Source organism: Macaca fascicularis, chromosome 11 (genome assembly GCF_037993035.2).
Source record: "Macaca fascicularis isolate 582-1 chromosome 11, T2T-MFA8v1.1".
Classification (NCBI taxonomy): domain Eukaryota; kingdom Metazoa; phylum Chordata; class Mammalia; order Primates; family Cercopithecidae; genus Macaca; species Macaca fascicularis.
Genome location: NC_088385.1, coordinates 107549924 through 107570974, shown reverse-complemented (window position 1 = coordinate 107570974; position 21051 = coordinate 107549924). Strand labels below are relative to the sequence as shown.

At 39.5% G+C, this 21051-nt stretch overlaps 1 protein-coding gene across 17 annotated transcripts in view; it reads right to left on the bottom strand.

The window, feature by feature from the left end:
• The window catches only part of NR1H4 (nuclear receptor subfamily 1 group H member 4), an 84940-nt gene that overhangs the window by 30423 nt on the left and 33466 nt on the right, over positions 1-21051 (bottom strand). For 8 of the 17 annotated variants that reach the window (XR_012420532.1, XR_012420533.1, XR_012420530.1 and 5 more), the window contains one exon: positions 15541-15906. Coding sequence is in view for 10 of the 17 variants with exons in the window: in XM_005571990.5 (XP_005572047.1) it covers positions 15541-15906 (366 nt within the window). In the remaining 7 variants the exon portion in view is untranslated. Of the gene's footprint in view, positions 1-15540; positions 15907-17012; positions 17064-19058; positions 19157-21051 lie in introns of all 17 variants that reach the window. The other 9 variants (XR_012420529.1, XR_012420527.1, XR_012420528.1 and 6 more) reach the window with 2 other exon arrangements.

Below are 21051 nucleotides of genomic sequence, written 5' to 3'. Positions count from 1 at the left end.
AGTGCCGAGGGTACAAAGGCAAACAATTCACCCCTGGGCTCCGAGAGTTTAAAGGTTGGCTGAGGACAAAGACACACAAACAACGAAACAAGTGGAATTACATGTTGTCTGGGCTCTAAACACTGCATGGCGGCAGAGCAAACACACAGACTCCTCAGTTTGGGATAAAGAGGTCAGGATAGGAAGTGAGCATTGAGCTAAGTTTTAGAAAGTGAGTTGCTGTTAACCAGGCATTCAGGGAGAAAATGGCATTCAAGGTTTCAATTCAGTACTTTATATGCCAGCCTGGCATAATAATAAAAATGCCAACCTTGAGCTAAAAGCAAACGTCTCCCCCGAGAAGGCATAGCACAGCTGCAGCCTATTAACAGGTAAGATGCCTAGAGTGAAAAAGGGAGGTAACCGGCTTCAACTCTGCTGCTCCATTTCCCCACTTTCTGCTTTCTCCTCCATCTGACTAACCATAGTTCCTGACACTTTCAGAGTCAAGGAGGCAGTGTTGAATAGGGAGAGGACTGTGAGAGAGGTAAGAGAAGAAATGACAGGAAGGCAGTTACTGGACTAGTGTTGCTGTAAGCCGGTTTGTGTGTAGCAAGTTTTCAAAGTTGACTCTCCATTGGGTTGGGTTCTTTAGAGACTTCTCATCTTTGGGATACTTTCATCTGAACTTTGTTTTTTGTTTTTTGTTTTTTTTGAGACAGTGTCTCACTCTGTCACCCAGGCTAGAGTGCAGTGGCACAATCTCGGCTCATGCAGCCTCTGCCTTCCGGGTTCAAGCGATTCTCCTGTCTCACCCTCTGGAGCAGCTGGGATGAAAAGTGCCACTCACCATGCCCGACTAATTTTTGTATTTTTAGTAGAGATGGGGTTTCACCATGTTTGCCAGGCTGGTCTCAAACTCCTGACCTCAAATGATCTGCCCGCCTCAGCCTCCCAAAGTGCTGGGATTACAGGCATGAGCCACCACACCCAGCCTCATCTGAACTTTTTTGATGAGGGCAAATACATCTCTATTCTAGCCCATGGTATGTGTCTCCTTCAACATCTAGGAATTTGGCGATTCACTCCACGATTTTTACACTGAGGTCACTCCTTGTGGTTCTCTTGACATGGACCTAAGATAACCCCATAATGGCTTTCTCTGATCTAGCAATCTCTGTGGAGCAGAGAAATCTCTCCCACTTATCCAGGAGCAGTCAGCCACCCGGCTTCCTGCCTTTCAACTTCTCAAGTGAAAGTGAGACACAAAGTCCCCATGTCTATCAGCTTCAGGGGATACATGTCAACCTACTCAAGTAATCATCTTGAAGACTCTTTCATTGGGCTTGGAGCAATAGGACCTCTTTAGTATACATTTTGGGGACACAAGGGGACACCATTTTCCAATCCTCAAAAAGTTACTACACGTTCCAGTGGTGGCCCGAGGGACAGACACTCCCACTTCCAACATTCTCCTTTGTAGTAGGGATGTAAGATTCACACAGCACACTAGTCACATGCTCCAAAATCTTTACAAGACCTCTCTGTAATTTCCAACTCCTGATCTCTTCATTCTCTCAAAATAAGTGACATGTTTAACTAGTACTTGAATATCCACTGTGAAATTTCTGCCAGATGGGCTCACCTTGGAATGTAGCATCTAGTGTCTTCATGTCTCTATCAAAACTGAGAGGAGTCCTTCTTATTTTAACAGACTGTTGGAATAATATCTAACATTTATTAAGCACTTAGTAGCTATTGTTTGAACAACTTTACCTCCATTTACTGATTTAATTGTCATATCAATTTTATGATGAAGATAGTATTATTTGTCCCCATATCATAGATGAAGAAAAAAGGTACAGAGAGTTTAAGTACCTTGGCCATGATCACATGGTTAGTAGTTGGCTAGGAAGGTTCAAACCCAGGCAGTCATGCACTAAAGCCTGTACTCTTAACCACTGTCTTGCAATTACCACCCTTGGGTCATAAGAGAGTAAAATAATTTACTGTTAAGTAAAAACTATCTGAAAGCTGCATTCTCTGACCTGGGAAATACCAAGATGAATAAGACATTTCTTGTCTTCATAGTTGCATACTTAGTTGGAATAAACAGAAGTAAATTTACAGCATAATACAAAATATGAGTAATAAGATAGCTAAACAAGGAATAAATTATTGAAATGTAGAAGCAGGTCCACACCATATGCTTGTAAAGATTGTGCCACATTTAAGGAGGAGAGGCAGCAATTACATTGCACCCATGTAGAGCTGCATATTTCTTATGACAATTTTCCAGCAGAAGGCACTTAAAAATTGTTCTAACAAGGTAAGTATAATATGACAATTTCCTAACTGCTAGAAGTCAAGTGCCTCGAAGAAAAGGCATTGTATAGACTGGGAGTGATCCTGATTAATTAAGAGTAGCCAGAATCAGGGAGAGGTCCATGAAGGAAATAGAATTTGATTTGGGCCTTGAAGAATAAGTAAGGTTTTAGAAACATGGACCATGAGGGAGGAAAGACATTCAGAAAAATGAACAAACAGGGTGTTATGAAAATTCCAAGAAAGGGTGGATACTCCGTCTTGGTGGCAGTAGGGTAGAGTATGGAGAGAATTAGTGGGAGACGGGTAAGCACTTGTAGTAGGAACAGAATCTGATGACGTGTCCTTGAATACCAAGCAAAGGAGTTGAGTCTTTACCATGTTGAAAGAGGAAAGCCATTAAAGGCTTTGACAGGGGAAAGTATGACCTAACCTGTATGTTGGGAAGCTCCTTAGAGCAAGGTAAAGAAAGGTGAAATGGGTATTGGAGACTAGAGACAGGAGACTATTGCCATAATACAACTGAGAGGCTACCAATGTCTGAACTAAAGTGGGACAGAATAGAAAAGAGGAAACAGAGAGAATATCAGGCTTTGGTAACTCGTGAAATATGAAAACAGAGGCTGAAGGAAAAGTTAGAGATGTCAAGGTTAAGAAAGTCACGGACTTGCTTGTGAATTTTTCAGATGGTGTAAATTTCAGTAGGAGAGATCTTAACATTTTCCTAAATGTCAAATCCAACCAAATAAAGTCTAAAAAAAGACTTTGTGCTGCAGATCAGTGTTGATATTGAGAGTGCAAATACCAAAGCATGCATTTTAAGAGACTAAAAGCAAAAAGAGGACTTTTTCTTTCCTGGTACCAAATCATGACCTCAATGTCCTCTTGAGCCTACATGAGTCAGCCTTCCTACTAATAATCTTCTGCCCCTCCCAGGAATGATTTCCTTTAAAACTGTCATAGATACTGATAGACAGCTTAATAGTTAACAGAATAAAACTCTTTCTTCCAAGATGAGTCAAAGGAACAGTGCGTGGAATCATTCTGCAGGGTTTTTTGACTCTGGTATTAACTGAAAAAGAAATCATTATCATCTCAATAGTTGAATTAATTAGCTTTCACTCTGAGATAGCAACACAATATTATCATTATATCATTTAAATATGGGTACATATACTGTATTTATACTTATGCAAATCTATCCATACACATAACTCTGCCTCTGTCTTGCTCTTTCTTGTGCATATTCAACAATGCTCATATCAGAAAAGTCATTTGAAAATGAATGGAAAGGAAATTCACTGAGGAACAGAGCCTTGCTAGTAATACAGGATGAGTAGACAGAGTTGGCATTGCCATCTGGGGAATGTGTAGCACCAGTGGGATCCCTGGGGTAGCAAGCAAACAGCTAGAGGATGGTACTTTTATATGGATTCCTCGATTCTGCAGAATATTGCACACTGCTTTTCTACCTCTATTTTTTTTTTTCTTTTCCGAGATGGAGCCTTGCTCTGTGGCCCAGGCTGAAGTGCAGTGGCATGATCTCAGCTCACTGCAACCTCTGCTTCCTGGGTTTAAGCAATTCTCGTGCTTCTTTATACTGGTGGAAGCCACATACCACACCCTATTCTCAAGTCATACACACATATGTGTACATACACATGCACGTACCAGACTCCAGTGACTGATACTGGTAGCGACTGGTAGTAGGCCACCCACTACTTTGCAATCAATAAAATATTGGTTGATGTTGTAAAAGTTTAAGGGTCTACAAGCTTTTAAAATAGCAGCAAACACACAGAGGTGAGTAATTAGATATCTTTCCATTCAAGATGACCTAAATGGAGAGAGCTTCTAGATCTGTCTCCACATATACAGCACTTATTTTGTGCCAGGCACTGTTCTAAAATGGTAAATGGCAATTCATTTCCTATTCATAACAATCCAATGAGGCAGATACTATTATTATCGCTTTCTTACCAAAGAGGAGACTGAGTTACAAAGAGGTTAATTTGCTCAAGGTCCTGCAGAGAACAAATGGTAGAGTCCAGATGTGAACCTTGATAAGCTCACCCTCTGCACTCTTTTTATTTTTTATTTTTTTAGACAAGGTCTTGCTCTGTCGCCCAGGGTGGAGCGCACAGTGCAATCATAGCTCACTGACGTCTCAAACTCCTGGGCTCGAGCGATCCTCTCACCTCAGCCTCCTGAGTAGCTGGGACTACAGGTGCACCCCACTATGCCCAGCTATTAATAATTTTTAAATTTTGTGTAGAGACTGAGTCTAGCTATGTTTTCTAGGCTGGTCTCAAACTCCTGGACTCAAGCAATCCTCCTGCCTCAACCTCCCAAACTGTTGGGATTACAGGCATGAGCCACTGTGCCCAGCTGACTCTGTGCTCTTAACCACTGCCTTATGCTGTCCTTTTAGTAGGAAGTTTACATTTTTAAAAATTATCTTGAGACATGAATCTACCCAAGTTTTACACAGCATGGCAAGTGCCAGCCCATAACAAACTTGTTACCTTCCCCAATTTGAGTTCATAAATGATTGTTTTGCAATAATTGTAGGAACATTAAGATGAACGGATAACTGATCAAGGTATTTATGTGTGCTTTGTTCTTGCTTCTATTGCTTTTTCATTTTCTTTTCCATCCCAAGAGGGCAGAAACTCTTCTTCACTTGCTGGCACAAAAGCTGCAATGTTTCTGTCTCTAAATAAAGATAACTCTCACGTACGATTTTTGTTTTCAACCTCTCATTGAAACGGTTATATTGGATCATCTCAAAGATGTTGAAGGTGGAGGTCAATGCTTGTAGAATTGGGAATGGGATGAGTCTGGGAGGTTCTGTGAGTATTGAACCAGCACTAATAAAGAGCTTCTAGAGGAGTGACAGATCTCCAATGATGTAGTTCTGAGATGAGGACAGGAAGATACTAAGAACCATGGCCTTGAAAACCCTGGGGTAAGATGTCCATGCTGGACTGTGGCTGAGTTGTTCATATTCAAGGGACCAATTAAAATTTGAACATGATCCTGAGGTTTGCGCACGATCCTGGAGGAAGGAGTATTCTCAAACACAGACCAAATGAATTTCACATCAGCCGGGAGAGTTATGAACTTAGAAGAGATTAAATTTGATTTAGAGAAATATAGGAATATAACACATCTTACATCACAAAGCATTTCTAAAAGGTTACACATAATGCATATAGAAGACATAGAGGTGACTACTTAAAGAACTAAGTGAAAATGAACTAAATGGATATGAAAACGCAATTGATCAAAATGTATGGGATGTGGCAAAAGCAGTGTTTATGAGAAATTTATAGCACTAAAATGCATATATTGATTAAGATCTAAAATCAATAATCTAAGCTTTCACTTTAGGAAGCTAGAAAAGAACAAATTAAATCCAAAATAAGCAAAAAAAAAAAAAAAAAAAAGTAAACTTTAGAGCAGAGATCAATGAAATTGAAAGTAAGAAAATGATAGAGAAAAATCACTGAAACCAAAAGCTGGTTCTTTAAAAATTAATAGATTCACTAAAATAGATCTATAAAATTAATAAGGCTAGGCTAACCAAGCACAGCAAGGCTAACCAAGAAAAGAGAGAGAGAGAAGACACAAATTACCAATATCAGAAATGAAGGAGAGGCCCATCATTACTAATCCCATGGACATTAAAAGGAAAATAAAGAAATACGAATAACTCTAAGCCTGCAAATTTGATAACTTAGATGAAATTCCTGGAAACATATACCCTACCGAAACTCAACAAGGAGAAATTGGTCATCAAAATAGGCCTATACTATTAAAGAAATTGAATCAATAATTAATAACCTAAAACAGAAAGCAACAGGCCCAGATGGTTTCACTGGTTTATTCTGTCAAGCATTTAAATGTCAAGAATTTAAAGAAGAAATGATACCATTCTGTACAATCTCTTCCAGAAAACACAAGCAGAGGGAACACTTTCTAACTTATTTTATGAGGCCAGCATTACCCTAATACCAAAACTATACAAAGACATTATAAGAAAGGAAAGCTACAAATTCGTATCTCTTTTTCTTATTTTGCTTTTTAAATTTAGTGTGTTAGCATTTGTTTTTGTTTATTTTTATTTTTCTCTGGCATTGTGTTTTGACTCTATTATAAAGATTAGGTCATCAGGTGGGCTTTGGAAGTTTTATTCTTTTGAGATGATCTGGACCAAGCTTTTAATCAGCGTTTCCCAAATTTGAGCCTACCTTGGGACACCCTGACTCCAAGCCCTATCATTTAACATACTGCAGGACCTCTCAGGCATCTCTGCTGAGGATACCCCTCCTGGAAACTACTGGCTCATCAAGACCATCGACCAGGGTAACTTGGCAACCATGAAGTTGGCCTGACACACCCTAACTAGGAAAGAGGTAGTTGTGCAGATCATTGATAAAATCAAATGGAACTCCTTCAGACTCCAGAGACTGTACAAGAACTGCATGCTGCTGTGCATGCAGCCCCAGTGGGACCAAGAGAACTCAGTGCAGTGGAAGATGGAGGTGTGCAAATTGCTTTGGAGATATCTCAACCAGTTTCCATTTAAGCATATATCCCAGACTTCCAACTCTTTTAAAAGCATTGTCTCCAAAATAACTGATGAGTTTAAGCTTTATAAGGCTGCCAAGAGCCACCTGGGAGACAAGAGGAGGGGCTGGCCATCCTCCCCATATCCCCAAGCCTTCCACCTCAACACTCCCTCTTCAAAACTGCAAAGATTGGAGAGGTGTGTCCTCCAGGGCATTTCTTCCCACCAGTCCCTTCTTTTTTTCTTCCATGTTTGTTGGGAGGGAAAATGGTATTACAGAAATAAATAAAGACCATCCACACAACGGCTGGGTGCAGTGGCTCACGCCTGTAATCCCAGCACTTTGGGAGGCAGAGGCCGGTGGATCACGAGGTCAGGAGATCGAGACCATCCTGGCTAACACCGTGAAACCCCATCTCTACTAAAAGTACAAAAAATTAGCCGGGCTTGGTGGTAGGCACCTGTGGCCCCAGCTACTCAGGAGGCTGAGGCAGGACAATGGCATGAACCTGGGAGGCGGAGCTTGCAGTGAGCTGAGATCGCGCCATTGCACTCCAACCTGGGCGACAGAGCGAGATTCTGTCAAAAAAGAAAGCAAGAAAGCAAAAAGGCAAGAAGGCAGGAAGGCAGGAAAAAGAAGGAAAGACGGAAGGAAAGAAGGAGAGAGAGAGAAAGAAAGAAAGAAAGAAAAAGAAATAAAGAAAGAAAGAAAAGAAAGAAAGAAAGAAGAGGAAGGAAGGAAGGAAGGAAAGGAGGGAGGGAGGGAAAGAGAAAGAAAGAAAGAAGAAAGAAAGAAGAGGAAGGAAGGAAGGAAGGAAAGGAGGGAGGGAGGGAAAGAGAAAGAAAGAAAGAAGAAAGAAAGAAAGGAAGGAAGGAAAGGAAAGAAGGAAGGAAGGAAGGAAAAGAGAAAGAGGAAAGAAAGAAAGAACAATACAAAAAGCAAAGAAAACTGAAGTGGTTCTTAGGGGTTGCCTGTAGGAGCAGGGGAAGAGGATAGGGCTGGGGCTTTTTCCTAATGATATGCCTTTCTTACCATTTGACTTTGGAATCACGTGCACTCATTGCTTTGACAAAATGCTTATTAAGTGATGAAGGAGTCTAAAGGAGTAGAAAGCAAAAGCCCACTGACACCGTCAGACCTACTGGATGTCTACTGAGAGGATGAGGACAGAGGTTATGATGCTCTGCTGGCGCTTGGTTTTGGATATCTTCAACAACTATTTAAAGTGCCAGGTAGGCAAACTCCCAGAAGCTGGTGGCCCACAGTGACCAGTACCTGCTCCCAGCATCTTCCCTGGGGTTCCTAGGGGTGGTCTGGGTTCCTAATAGGTGAATTCCAGCACTGGGAGGTGCCTGATGCTGCTTGTAGCTGCCTGAGCCCAAGTGAATTCGTTTGTTCTGTGGGGTTAAACCTTTCACCTCCAAACTCCTGCTTAAATGCCTATTTCCACTTTTTCTTGGGTGTAGATTTGTAACTTTTCTCATTTAGTAATTTATGCTTTAGGACGTTTCTTTTAATCACTACTCATACATATTGTTTATATGTTTGCTTTAAACATGTTCTCTTTTTTAAATTTAGTTTTTATCATCTTAGTTTGTCTTGCCTCATCACCTATGTGTTTATATGGAATATCAGTTCATGTCCCCTGGAAATTATCTTGTTACCATTGCATTTTTCTCTATCTTCTTTTCGATACTCTTTTACTGATTTTATATTTCTTAATCTTTTTGTTTGCTTGACTGTTTTCTCTTTTTGTCTACTTTAGCTCAGTTATGTAGACTGTTTTTCTGCTTTTGCTTTAGAATGGTGACTATGAAGGCAACAATTTGGTCTGGTTTGCTCACCAAGGCATCTCCTATGCTTAGAATACAGCCTGGCATACAAATTGGTACTTAATAATACTTGCTGAATAAAGAATTGGGTTAATTAATAGGAATAGGGAGAGTTTTGAAAACAGTGTATGACCCCAACTGGGGAGGCTGGATGAACAGAGGAATACCAAATAAGAATTCATCAACAAAATAGCATCTAATGATTATTGAGCACGGTAAGAGTGCCAGGTACATCATGACTAAAACCCCAAAAACAAATGCAACAAAAAACAAACAAATAAATAAATGGTACCTGATTAAACTAAAAAGATTCTACACAGCAAAAGAAATAATTATCAGAGTGAACAGACAACCCAGAGAATGGAAGAAAATATTTGCAAACTATGCATCTGACAAAGTACTAGTATCCAGAATCTATAAGAAACTCAAACAAATCAGCAAAGGAAAAAACAAGTAATCTCATCTAAAAGGGGACAAATGACATGAATAGACATTTCTCAAAAGAAGACATACAAATGGCCAAAAAACACATGAAAACATACTCAGTATCACTAATCATCAGGGAAATGCAAATTAAAATGACAAGGAGATACTACTTTACTTCTGCAAGAATGTCCATTTTTAAAAAGTCAAAAAATAATAGATGTTGGTGTGGATGTAGTGAAAGGGGAATGCTTCTCACTGTTGGTGGGAATGTAAATTAGTACAACCTCTATGGAAAACGATATGGAGATTTCTTAAAGAACTAAAAGTAGACCTACCATTTGATCCAGCAATCCCATTAGTGAGTACCCAAAAGAAAAAAAGTAGTTAGATAAAAAGACACATGCATATAAATGTTTATTGCAACCTAACTCGCAATTGCAAAGATATGGAAGCAACCTAAGTGTCCATCGAGCAATGAGTGGATAAAGAAACTGTGGTATATATACACCATGGAATACTATTCAGTCATAAAAAGGAATAAAATAATGTCTTTTGCAGCAACTTGGGTGGAACAGAAGGCCATTATTCTAAGTGAAGTAACTCAGGAATGGAAAACCAAACGCCATATAAGCTATGAGTACTCAAAGGTATACAGAGTGTATAATAGACTTCAGAGACTCAGAAGGGAGGAGGGGAGAGAAGTGTGGGATAAAAAAATACATATTGGATAAAATGTATACTACTCTGGTGACACATACACCGAAATCTCAGAATTCATCACTATGCAATTCATTCATGTAACAAAACACCACTTGTACAACTGTGCCCCCAAAAGCTATTGAAATTTTTTAAAAAAAATACTTTTTAAAAAGAGTGCCAGGTACTGAGCAAGATATTTTAAAAACAATATCCATTTTTTTTAATTCACAACAACTCACTGATAATAGTAATAATAGCAGGCAATGATTTAGGATTTTCCATTGGGAAGAACTGTGTTAAGTACTTTACACACATCAATTTATTTAATCCTCATGACAATCTATAGATACCTGCTACAAAAGACTGTCTTGAAGATTAAATGAACTAGTACATATAAAGCCCCCCAGAACAGTTCCTGCACACAGTAATCACTTGATATAGGTTATCTATCAACATGATTATTACTATCATCATCATCACCACATCACCAACATTACCATCATCACCATCATCATCACCATCACCACCATCATCACCATTATCATCATCATCATCATCATCATCATCATCATCATCTCCTCATCCTTATCATCATCTTCATTGTTGTCCTTATCTTACAGGTAAGGAGTCTAAAGCTCGGAAAGGTTAAGTAATTTAGGACACCTGGGAAGACAATCAGCTGGGATAGGGAACCATGTTGCTTGCCCTCAGGGTCCTACTCTTCCCATGATTTTCATGACACTTACTACAAAAGGCTTCCAATGCAGTGAAATAGTTTGGAACCCCATCTTGCACCATACTCCAAGATAATTTGACCTCTAGAATTCATTAGGATCATTATTAAATTGTTTAAAATCAGACCTCACTTGATCTTAAATAGAATGTCAATAAGTTTATATATAGGTCAGCACTCCTCAGCTTTCACAAATGTCCGTAAACAAAAGATCCTTTGGAAACACTACATCTATTCTATACTGGAATAGTTTCAATAATTTTGGAAGCTTTTTTAAAACTTCAAAGCTAAGTCTAATGCTGGTTCACGATCTTATACAAAAATATATTCAGAAAGGCAGTAGGGTCACTCATTTACTCAGACAGTATCTTTTAGGAATTCTACCATTTTCTGATGTGTGTAGACTCTCTTGGCATTGAAACGAATGTGACAGACACCTATTTGGAAATGCAGCCATTTGAAATTTTCAGTCAGATGCTGATCGGTTTTGTTGGTTGAGGTTTGAAGTTTGAATCAAAACTCATTCAGACATTAGCACATTTCCATATGCCTCACTGATAACTGAGGGCAAAAGAAAGCTCTTGATTTAATCTAGTGCTGGGAAAGTGGCAGTCATTGTCACTGTGCACGATGCTTGTGTTCCAAAGTTATTACTTAAAAAAATTGAAAACCATCATTTCTCTCATTGATGCCATAAATACTTATGACAAATAAAAACACCAAAGCAAATTAAAATATTTTTAGTGGAACCAGATAAAGAGACCAATGTAATGAGGAAATTTAACCCTGATCTTTGTTTTGTTTCTAAGGTTTCTTTTTTTTAAAAATTCTCCTGTGTTTTCTTTGTTTTAAGTATCACAGGTCTGACAAATCTCCAGTGAAATCCTAAAGCAAGAGAGCTGGTAAATTCTAATATATAATATAATATAAATCTTGTACAATCCACAAAAATGGCCTGCAAAATACATAATATCCCCATTTTGCAGATCTGAGGCTCAGAGAAAGTAAGTGTTGTATAGTCTTTAAGGATTAGCTAGCTCTATATCTACTGCACCTCCCATCTAGTCTAGTTCACATCCTATTACCAGAGGCAGGAACTTGCCCGGACTCCCTTTGCAGCTAACATGGTGGATATGATTTAAGCTCTTGTAAGACATTTAGAAAGTAGAAACAAGCTGTTCTGTTGTTTCTACTGGTAAGCGGGATGGTGGAGTTTTGCTGTGGCAGCATCCTGGCTTCTAGTCGCTAGCTTTGAGGGTATTGAAAGGCAGGGGGCAGGGTATTCATCGTTTATAGCTGCACATTTGGCAGGCAAGCCCCGGCTCTGGAGCTAGTGATTGCCAGTGAAGGCAACTTCCTGATCCCTAGATGGCAGCTGAAGCAGTGTCTTCCTGGAGCCAACAGTCCTGAGGTGGCTTCCTGAGTCCCCATCTTCTTGCTTTTGGTAGAAGAGCAACCGGCAGGCCAGTTCTGCAGTGCGGCTCTGAGCGTCTCCTGGAAACTCAGCATAGATGCTGTTACTCTGACTCTTCCAACTTCTGTATTAATTCCTTTCTGCCTGAATTGTTGGTTTCTGTTTTACTTCGCTGAACTCTAACCAGTAAATATTAAGTAACTTGTTTATTCAGCCAAGAAGTGCAGAGCCGAGATTCAATATGAGCTTGCCAGCCCCCAAAGCCCATGCTCCCTTTGATGGAAAGCTACAGAGTAAAATTCGCTTTGCATCTGCTGAGTGCAGATGTCCAAGAGATGTGCATGGGGGAAGTGGGCGGCGGGGTCAGTGGGGAAACCAGGTTGACTGAGCAGCTCTCACAAGACCTGCAGGCATGAGGCATTGGTCCTCTGATGTGCACTCCACCCTATTCTGTCCTTCTCCTCTGGTTTTCCTCACAGCCCTTCCTCATTCGTCTATTCACTAAGCTAGGATAATTTTCATTTGTTTTCACAGGAGAACACGTAAGGAAGACAAAGGAGCCTGTTTTTGGCTTTTCAGTCACCAGAGCTTAAGCCCCCAAATCCTAAAGACCAGATAAAACTTATTCAAGTTGGGAGGAAGCAGAAAACTAAAGAGGAAGTCAAAGAGCTAAGACATGTTAGGTACCTGAGAAGGTCCTGAGCTCTGTCCCTCCCAACTCCCTATCCCCAGACAGAATTCTAGGATAGGTGGATTGAGAGATGATAGAAACTCTATGTCATTTGGGATCCTAGAAGACGAGGATTCTTGTACCCTTTCCTGGGTAGAACTGGAAAAAACCCTAGGGTTCTCTGCACCCAGCATGGCATAGAGCAGATGAAATGGCGGCATGGTTTCTCTGGGCAGCCAGGCATCCCAACACAGCACTGAGGCAACATCAGAACCCACCCACCTGAGCTGAATGAAGGAGACAGACAGGGCCAGATGTGATGGAGGAGTGTGCTCAGGACCCCAGGATGATGCCACAGAGACCTTTTCCACTGGGGTCTGAAGACCAAATAGAACGGCACTCTAACAGATCTCGGACTGTGTCAACAGCTGTGGCACCAAGCCCCACCCAGTCCCACAGCTGTGAGACCAGAGCCCCACTCCCCATTGCCCAATCCCTCCACAACCCTACCTTAATCCTGGTACTTAGATAAACCCCCAGAAGAATTTTGGCTGGGGTGAAAGGAATGATCCTGAATAAAATGAAATAAAGTTTCCACCAGAGCTTGAGACTGAATTAAATCCAATTAAAAAAAATAAAGTTACATTTCTCTCACATATGGGCTGTGAGTTGAGTCTTGTGCTCACTCACTACACAGTTTCCAGTTAATTTGTACTCCAACCCTTAAGAGTCATGGGTCAAGGCCAGGCGTGGTGGCTCATGCCTGCAATCGCAGCACTTTGGAAGGCCGAGAGAGGTGGATCACTTGAGGTCAGGAGATTGAGACCACCCTGACCAACATGGTGAAACCCTATCTGTACTAAAAATACAAAAATTAGCTGGGCATGGTGGCTGGTGCCTGTAATTCCAGCTGCTTGGGAGGCTGAGGCAGGAGAATCACTTGAACCCAGGGGGTGGAGGTCGCTGTGGGCCGAGATTGCCACTGCGTTCCAGCCTGGGTGATAGAGTAAGAGTCCATCTCAAAAGAAAAAAAAGAGTCATTGGTCAAGAACAGTGTTCAGCAAACTGCAGCCAGCCGTTTTTGTTTTTTGTTTTTTGTTTTTTGTTTTTAATTTTCCTGCCTATTTTTGTAAGTAAAGCTTACTGAAACATAGCTATGCTAATTTTCTATGTGGCTGCCTTTGCACTCCGGTAGCAGAGTTGATTAGTTGCAACAGAGGCTGCCGTGGTGTGAAGCCTGAACTTGTTACTGTCTGGATGTTTACAGAAAAAAATGTGCCAATCCCTGGTATAGAACATGGGCCCTGCCTGGCTCCAACCCATCCTCTCCCTTACATGCTTGTCCTTTTCCTGACACCATGGGGGCAAAGTCTCAAATCAAAATCAATGGAAAAATTTTGTCTTTCTCTGCTGTTAAAAATATACTTATTTCCAAATCCAGCTTCTCCTTCCTAAACCTCCCCAAAGGTTGGCTCTCTTCTGACTACTTTCTTCATCTCCTTTTCTTCTGTGATCCTGCACTTCCTTGAAGACGTCTATCTTGATTACTTCTATTCTATATCCTTTGTGGGTTTCTCTTCCCCTGACCACCTTTAAGGTAAGTGTTTTCTAGGGTTGTCCTTGGCCCACTGGTCTCACTCCATTTACCCTGCCATGCCCCAGAACTCTTTGCAGGTGGATCAAGTTTCACTTGGTCATAAGCCCAGTTCACAAGAGAGAAAGACAAATTCACTCCTAAGGAGATAAGCCATCCAAGGTTAGTGATTTCAGGGGTTCATTCCCTTGGCTTAGATAACACTGATACCTTAACACCTAAACGGACTGTTTGGTTTTCTTCCTCTCGCCACTGAGTTAGTCAATATTACCCTTGAGCAGACAACTGAAGAGCAGAATGATCACTTAGTAGACAACCAATAAAAGGCATCATAGCCTGGTGGTCAATCATACAGGCTCTGGAGTTAGATTATAAGCTACAATTTTGAAGCTCTTATTAGCTATGAAAACTTGGGTAAGTAGATTAACGTCTATGCTTCAGCTTCCACTTCCATAAAATGGGCATAAGGCACTCAACACCACTAATCATCAGGAAAATGTAAACCAAAACTACAATAAGTAGCACCTCACTCCATTTAGAATCACTATCAAGAAATCAAAAGATAAGTTTTGGCAAGGATGTAGAGAAAAGTCAACCCTTACTGCTGGTAGGAGTGTAAATCTGTGTAGTCATAATGGAAAACAGTATGACGTTTCCTCACAAAATTAAAACTGTAACTACCATGTGATCCAGGAATCCCACCACATGGTATATCTCCAAAGGAAATGAAATCAGTAAGTCAAAGAGATATCTGCACTTCTATGTTTATTGCAGCATTATTCACAATAGCCAAGATAGGGGATCAACCTAAGCGTTCATCAATGGATGACTGGATCAAGAAAATGTGGTATGTATACATAACGGAATACTATTCAGCCATAAAAAAGAATGAAATCCTGCCATTTGTGATAACATGGATGAGCCTGGAGGATATTACATTAAGTGAAATAAGCCAAGCACAGAAAGACAAATACCATAAAACAACAAAAACAAACAAAACCTACAACAAATTCAATTTAATCATAAGTTTCCTTTAGCTATGTGTGAGGTTGTGGAAAGGAAAAAAGCTAAATACTCCAACTAAGCTAGATACTCTCACAGTCTTAAACATTAAGCTAAAAACTCTAATAGTCTTTTCCTACAGATCTGTGACTGCACAACAAAGGTGAGGAGGTAGGAGCAGAGAAGGAGAAAATGGGAAGTTGCCTGGGAAAAGGGAAGCAACTAGTTCAGGGATTTCAACAACCAATACAGTAAAATCTGAAAGAGAAAACTGCCAATCAAAGATGCTTACCTTTGCACCCCTCACAGGTCAGTGCATTATAGTGGTATCCAGACGCTCTGTCTCCACAAACAACACACAGCTCATCCCCTTTGATCCTCCCTGCTGACGCGCCCATGCGGGGCTTCTTTGTTACAGGCATCTCTGCTACCTCAGTCTCTCCCTGGTAGAGAGACTCAGCTGGCATTCGCCTGAGTTCATATATTCCAGGAGAGTACCACTCTTCAGGCTGCTGGGGGTAGAAACCCAGGTTGGAATAATAGGATGATGAGGAAATCTGTGGTTGAACTTGGGGAAACTGAACATTGCTGTATTGAGAGTATGGTTCCACTTCCAGGTTCTGTCCCAGAGGACCTGCCACTTGTTCTGTTAAAACACCTGAACAAAAGTGACAACAAAACTGGAATGAATGTCATCATTCTGGAAATTAGAGAGGCAGTTTGGCGTAATGGTTAGGAGTGTGGGCTCTAAGAAAAGATTGAAACATTTAACTACATAAAAGTTTACAACTTTTTAAGAGTATATATACATAATATAATTAAATGACAAATTAAAAATGTTCTGCAACATAGAGGACAGAGTCATCTCACTAATGTATAAACAGCTCTTGAAAACCAATAAGAAAACATTTGAGAAGCTATGGAAAAAGGGATAAAGGAAAGGAATAGTTTTAGAAATATAAACATAAGTGTTTTGTAAACGAAAAAATGTGCTCACCTTTGCCAATAATTAAATTTAAATTGAAACTAAAACATTACCATTTTCATCTTCAAATGTGTGAGAGTTTAAAAAGTTTGATTATACACACTGTTGGGGAAACAAATACTTTTTGGTGGAAATTTGTGAATATTTTCCAGTTTTTTAAACTTCAATGTCCTTTTAACCCAGCATAAATCTTCCACTGCTTGAAAATTTATTTTAGAAATATCCTTGAACCTCTATGAAAAAGTGTTTTGTAAAAATATTCACTTGCAGCAAATTTGCAGAGCCATAAATTGGAAAACAATCTAAATATTCATCCATATGAGTCTGGTCAAATAAATTTGTTATATCCATACACTGAAATATTAAGTAGATGTAAAACAATTATTTAGATTTCTATGTGCTGTCATGGAAAATTTCTACAATAAGGTGCTATATGAAAAAGGCAAGCTATAGACCAATGTGTATATTCACATGGGTATTAAACACTAATGGGGTGTGTGTGTGTGTGTGTGTGTGTGTGTATGTGTGCAGGTGTGTGTGCGCAAAGGCAAATTTCTGCATGATACAGAAGAAAGTAGGTGGTGGTGACTGTGAGAAGTGATATTTTTACATTATATTCTGGGAGAGAAGATTGCATAATTTTTTTACTGTTTGTAGTTTTTGCCATGTGTATATGTATGCGTTATTTTAATCATTATAAAACAAAGGAGGAGCTTTAAAAAAAGAATACAGTGCCTGCAATCTATCTACTGTATTCAAATTCCTGCTCTGTTACTTACAATCTGTGTGCAGCTGGCAATTCCTTAATGTCTTTAAGTTGCAGTCTTCTCCTAAGAAAACAGAGAATAATAATACCTACCTCACTGGGTTGATATAAAGATTATATGAGATAATGTGTGCCAAGTGCTTTGCTAAATGTTTGGCACACAGGAAGTGCTCGATAAATTATAGCTGACTTAAAATAGGAATAATAATTATTATTCTTACTACCATCATTATTAAAGGAGCCCCTTATTTAGAAAACCTCTAGGTAATAGAAAACCATCAGGTTATGAAAATGCTTCTATTTCCTGGAAACATCAACTATGGCTCTTTAGAAAATAAAAAATATTTAAATTATGCAAATGCTGAAAAAATAGACATAAATAAGAGATAGGAAAGTTTACAAATGTGTCTGACTCTTCCAAATGTTGTCAGACAATTTTAGACCAAAATTCCAGTTCCATCTCTTACGAACAGTGGGACTTTGAGCAAATTATTCAAACTATTGATAAACATCAGTTTTCATGGCAGCAAGTTTGGGATGATAACATCGATATCAAGGGTTAGGCTGAGGAATGAATGAGATGATACAGATTCACAGTTCCTTATCTGAAACCCTTGCAGTCATATGTGTTTTAGAAGTCAGAATTTTCAGGATTTTAGAACAGAATACTGTGCTATTTATATATCCCTCCCAGCACAGTCTGGAACAGAACCCAGAGTCAAATACAGCAATATTTTCCACAGTGAAATATATGAATATTCACAGTCAGTGCAGTAAGTAAAGACTATAAATAGTTTCACATTCATTCAGGTCAGGTTCTGTCACCAAAAAAGTGTGTGCCAAACTTTTAGAAAAACGTGGTTTTTTTGGGGCTTTGGGGATTTCGAATTGGCAATGCTCTTTGCTGTGCTCAAAAGATAGTTGAAACGATTACTATAATTATTATGATTACTATCACTATATTTTGCAGAAAACTTTTATAGAGTTCTTTGTAGCGGCAGGCACTTGTATGTTCTCATTTATTTCTCACAAAACCCTATGAGTTAGGTAACATTATTATCCCCCACTTACAAATGAGTACCATGAGACACGTAGAAGTCAAGCAACTTTACTCCTACCTACCTAAGTAGATGCGATTTGAGCTCTAGGAGTCTAATCTCAAAGTCCATGCACTGAATTGCTGCTCTCTGGGGGTGATTTCAGGTGTGTGATGCTTAAAAACATGATATTCAAAGCCCCTCTCTGCACCTCCTACTTGCGTTTGTTACCCCCTTCTCGGCCTCCGCTTGCATATAACGGGCCTGCAGGTTTCTGCATGACCCTACCCTTGCTTTCTTTTCCAGCCATTTTGCATGTTTGGATGTCTCTGTTTCTTGAATGTGCCTTGCTGCTTCCAGACTCAGGATTTCTCCCACCTGCTGCTTCCTGAGCCTGGAATGGTTCTCAACACAGCCAACCCCTCCCAGGGCTTCATCTCATTAATGTCCACTTATCTGTACATTCCCTGTAGGTATTGCTTCTCTTGGGAAGTTTTCCCAACAGAAGAGGTTTCCAGGTCCCTGGGAGTCATGTTCCTGAATCTACTTACATGGCATTTAAAAACCGTTACTTACCCTACCTGGGCTCCCTCTGTTTATCTGTAAAGAAAAGACTCCACCCTAGATGATCTTCTAAATCTTCTTTATATCTAAAAGTCTCCATAAGTATATGACTAATAGTTTATGAACATTAGAATTCAGGGCTTTTTACACTGGCAAAGTTCAGAATATACATATTACATGTTGAAAATAATGCTTTCTTCTTTAACCCAGGAAATGATTGACAGAGCACATGGTATACAGTATCTGTACAAAAATCAATTTCCTTTCCTTCTGTCTGATTTATCCATATAAAAATAGCATAGGCCAGGTACAGTGGCTCATGCCTGTAATCCTAGCACTTTGGGAGGCCGAGGTGGGTGGATCACGAGGTCAAGAGACTGATACCATCCTGGCCAACATGGTGAAACCCCATCTCTACTAAAAATACAAAAAAATTAGCTGGGCTTGGTGGTGCGTACCTGTAGTCCCAGCTACTTGGGAGGCTGAGGCAGGAGAATCACTTGAACCTGGGATGTGGAGGTTGCAGTGAACCAAGATCACGACACTGCACTCCAGCCTGGCAACAGAGCAAGACTCAGTCTCAAAAACAATAACAAAACAAAATAAACAACAACAACAAAAAAGAGTATGTCTAACGGACAAAATATTTTAGAAATGGTGCCTTGTCTTACCACCACAAAATGGAAGGGGAAAAATATGGAACTATTACACAAAAAGAAAAGATAAAAATAAGCAAAATCCTGATCTATTTCATCACCAAATACGATGAAAATTTCTGGAGTGAACGGAATTGAAAAAAACTAAAAAGTATTAAAAACATTTAGTTTCACTTACACTTAGATTTTATCCTCTAACCTATCTTATTCCCTTAACTCCCCTTCCTCCCTCAGCCCAATTTCTCTCTGCCACAGCTCTAGTAAGGATAAGTAATTTGCCCAAGATCAAAAACCGATAGAATCTGGATTCTGTAGCATCCAAGGAAATGTGTACAGTTTTTTTTCTCCTCATATGACAATTCTAAAATCTTTAAGCATTATTTCAATAAAACAATTATTTTCATAATCAAGAAACACAAAGGAGTCCCAAGTCAAGTCAGATAATGATATCACTGTCATATCACTCTCTGGAATAATCTAGATCAGAATGGAAAGTTTTCACAAAGATATAGATAATATCATGCTAAAAGAGTAGGACATCAGTAAAAATATGAGAAAAGTACACAATAATATTAAATAATACTTCTATTCTTGGCCAGATGCATTGGCTCATGCCTGTAATCCCAACACTTTGGGAGGCCAAGGTGAGTGGATCACCTGAGGTTAGGAGTTCAAGACCAGCCTGTCCAACATGGTGAAACCCCGTCTCTACTAAAGAAACAAAAATTAGCTAGACATGGTGGTAGGCGTGTGTAACCCGGCCACTCGGGAGGCTGAGGCAGGAGAATCACTTGAACCTGGGAGGCAGAGGGTACAGTGAGCCAGTATCGCGCCATTGCACTCCAGCCTGGGTGACAGAGTGAGTCTCCATCTCAAAAAAACAAAACAAAACAAAACAAAACAAAACAACAACAACAAAAAACCTTCTATACTCAAAGCCCATTCACTTCTAGCATTTCATAGTGTGTCCCCTAAATCTCCACAAATAGAGAAGTAATTACGCAGGAACCTTACAACCAAAGAACCAGCATGGCCAACATATTCCAAAATGGTTGGACTAGGACAACTTCCACCATTAACTGACCGTGAGATCTTAACTGGCTAAGCTTTTCCTATTTCAATCTCTTCTGTAAAAATGGGACTGTTGCTATCTCAGAAGATAGTTCTGAGTGTAAAATACGGCTGTTGAGAAGCAGTTTTGGTAAGTCGAGTGTCATTAAAAGAGATGTTTCCTAAAGAATCTAGCAAAATCCTGATTTTAGTGATAGTTAATTGATAGTTAATAAGTAATTATTAACACATAGTCTGTCTTGATGATATAAGTATTAGGATAGTTCTTTCATTACAAATATATATTTATAAACATATGCTCATGCTCTCTGTGTGTGTGTGAGTGTGTGTGTATGTGTGTGTGATAAACACTTGCTATTTAGCAGTCACTGTGTTAGGGTCTGAGGATATGAAAGTGAAAAGACACATATGAAGGCCCAGCCTTTCTCTTGTTTGTGTGTTTTGGGAAGTGGGGATGTCAATGGTTGGGACAAAAATAAGTAAACAAGTAAACAAATACAACATTGTCTGGCAGAAAATAAGATGTGGAGGGAATAGAGGTGTTTGACTTTAGAGTATGTTTTCTGAAAAGGTAAATTTATTTCTGTTTTGATACAATTTAAAAGGGAAAATACATATTAAAATTTACATTTAGGAATTTTTATTTTGGAATTAGTCTATCAAAGAGTATAAGAATTAGGATTCCTTTGTGATGGTTCTCCATGAAAGTTTAGGAAAGAGTTCT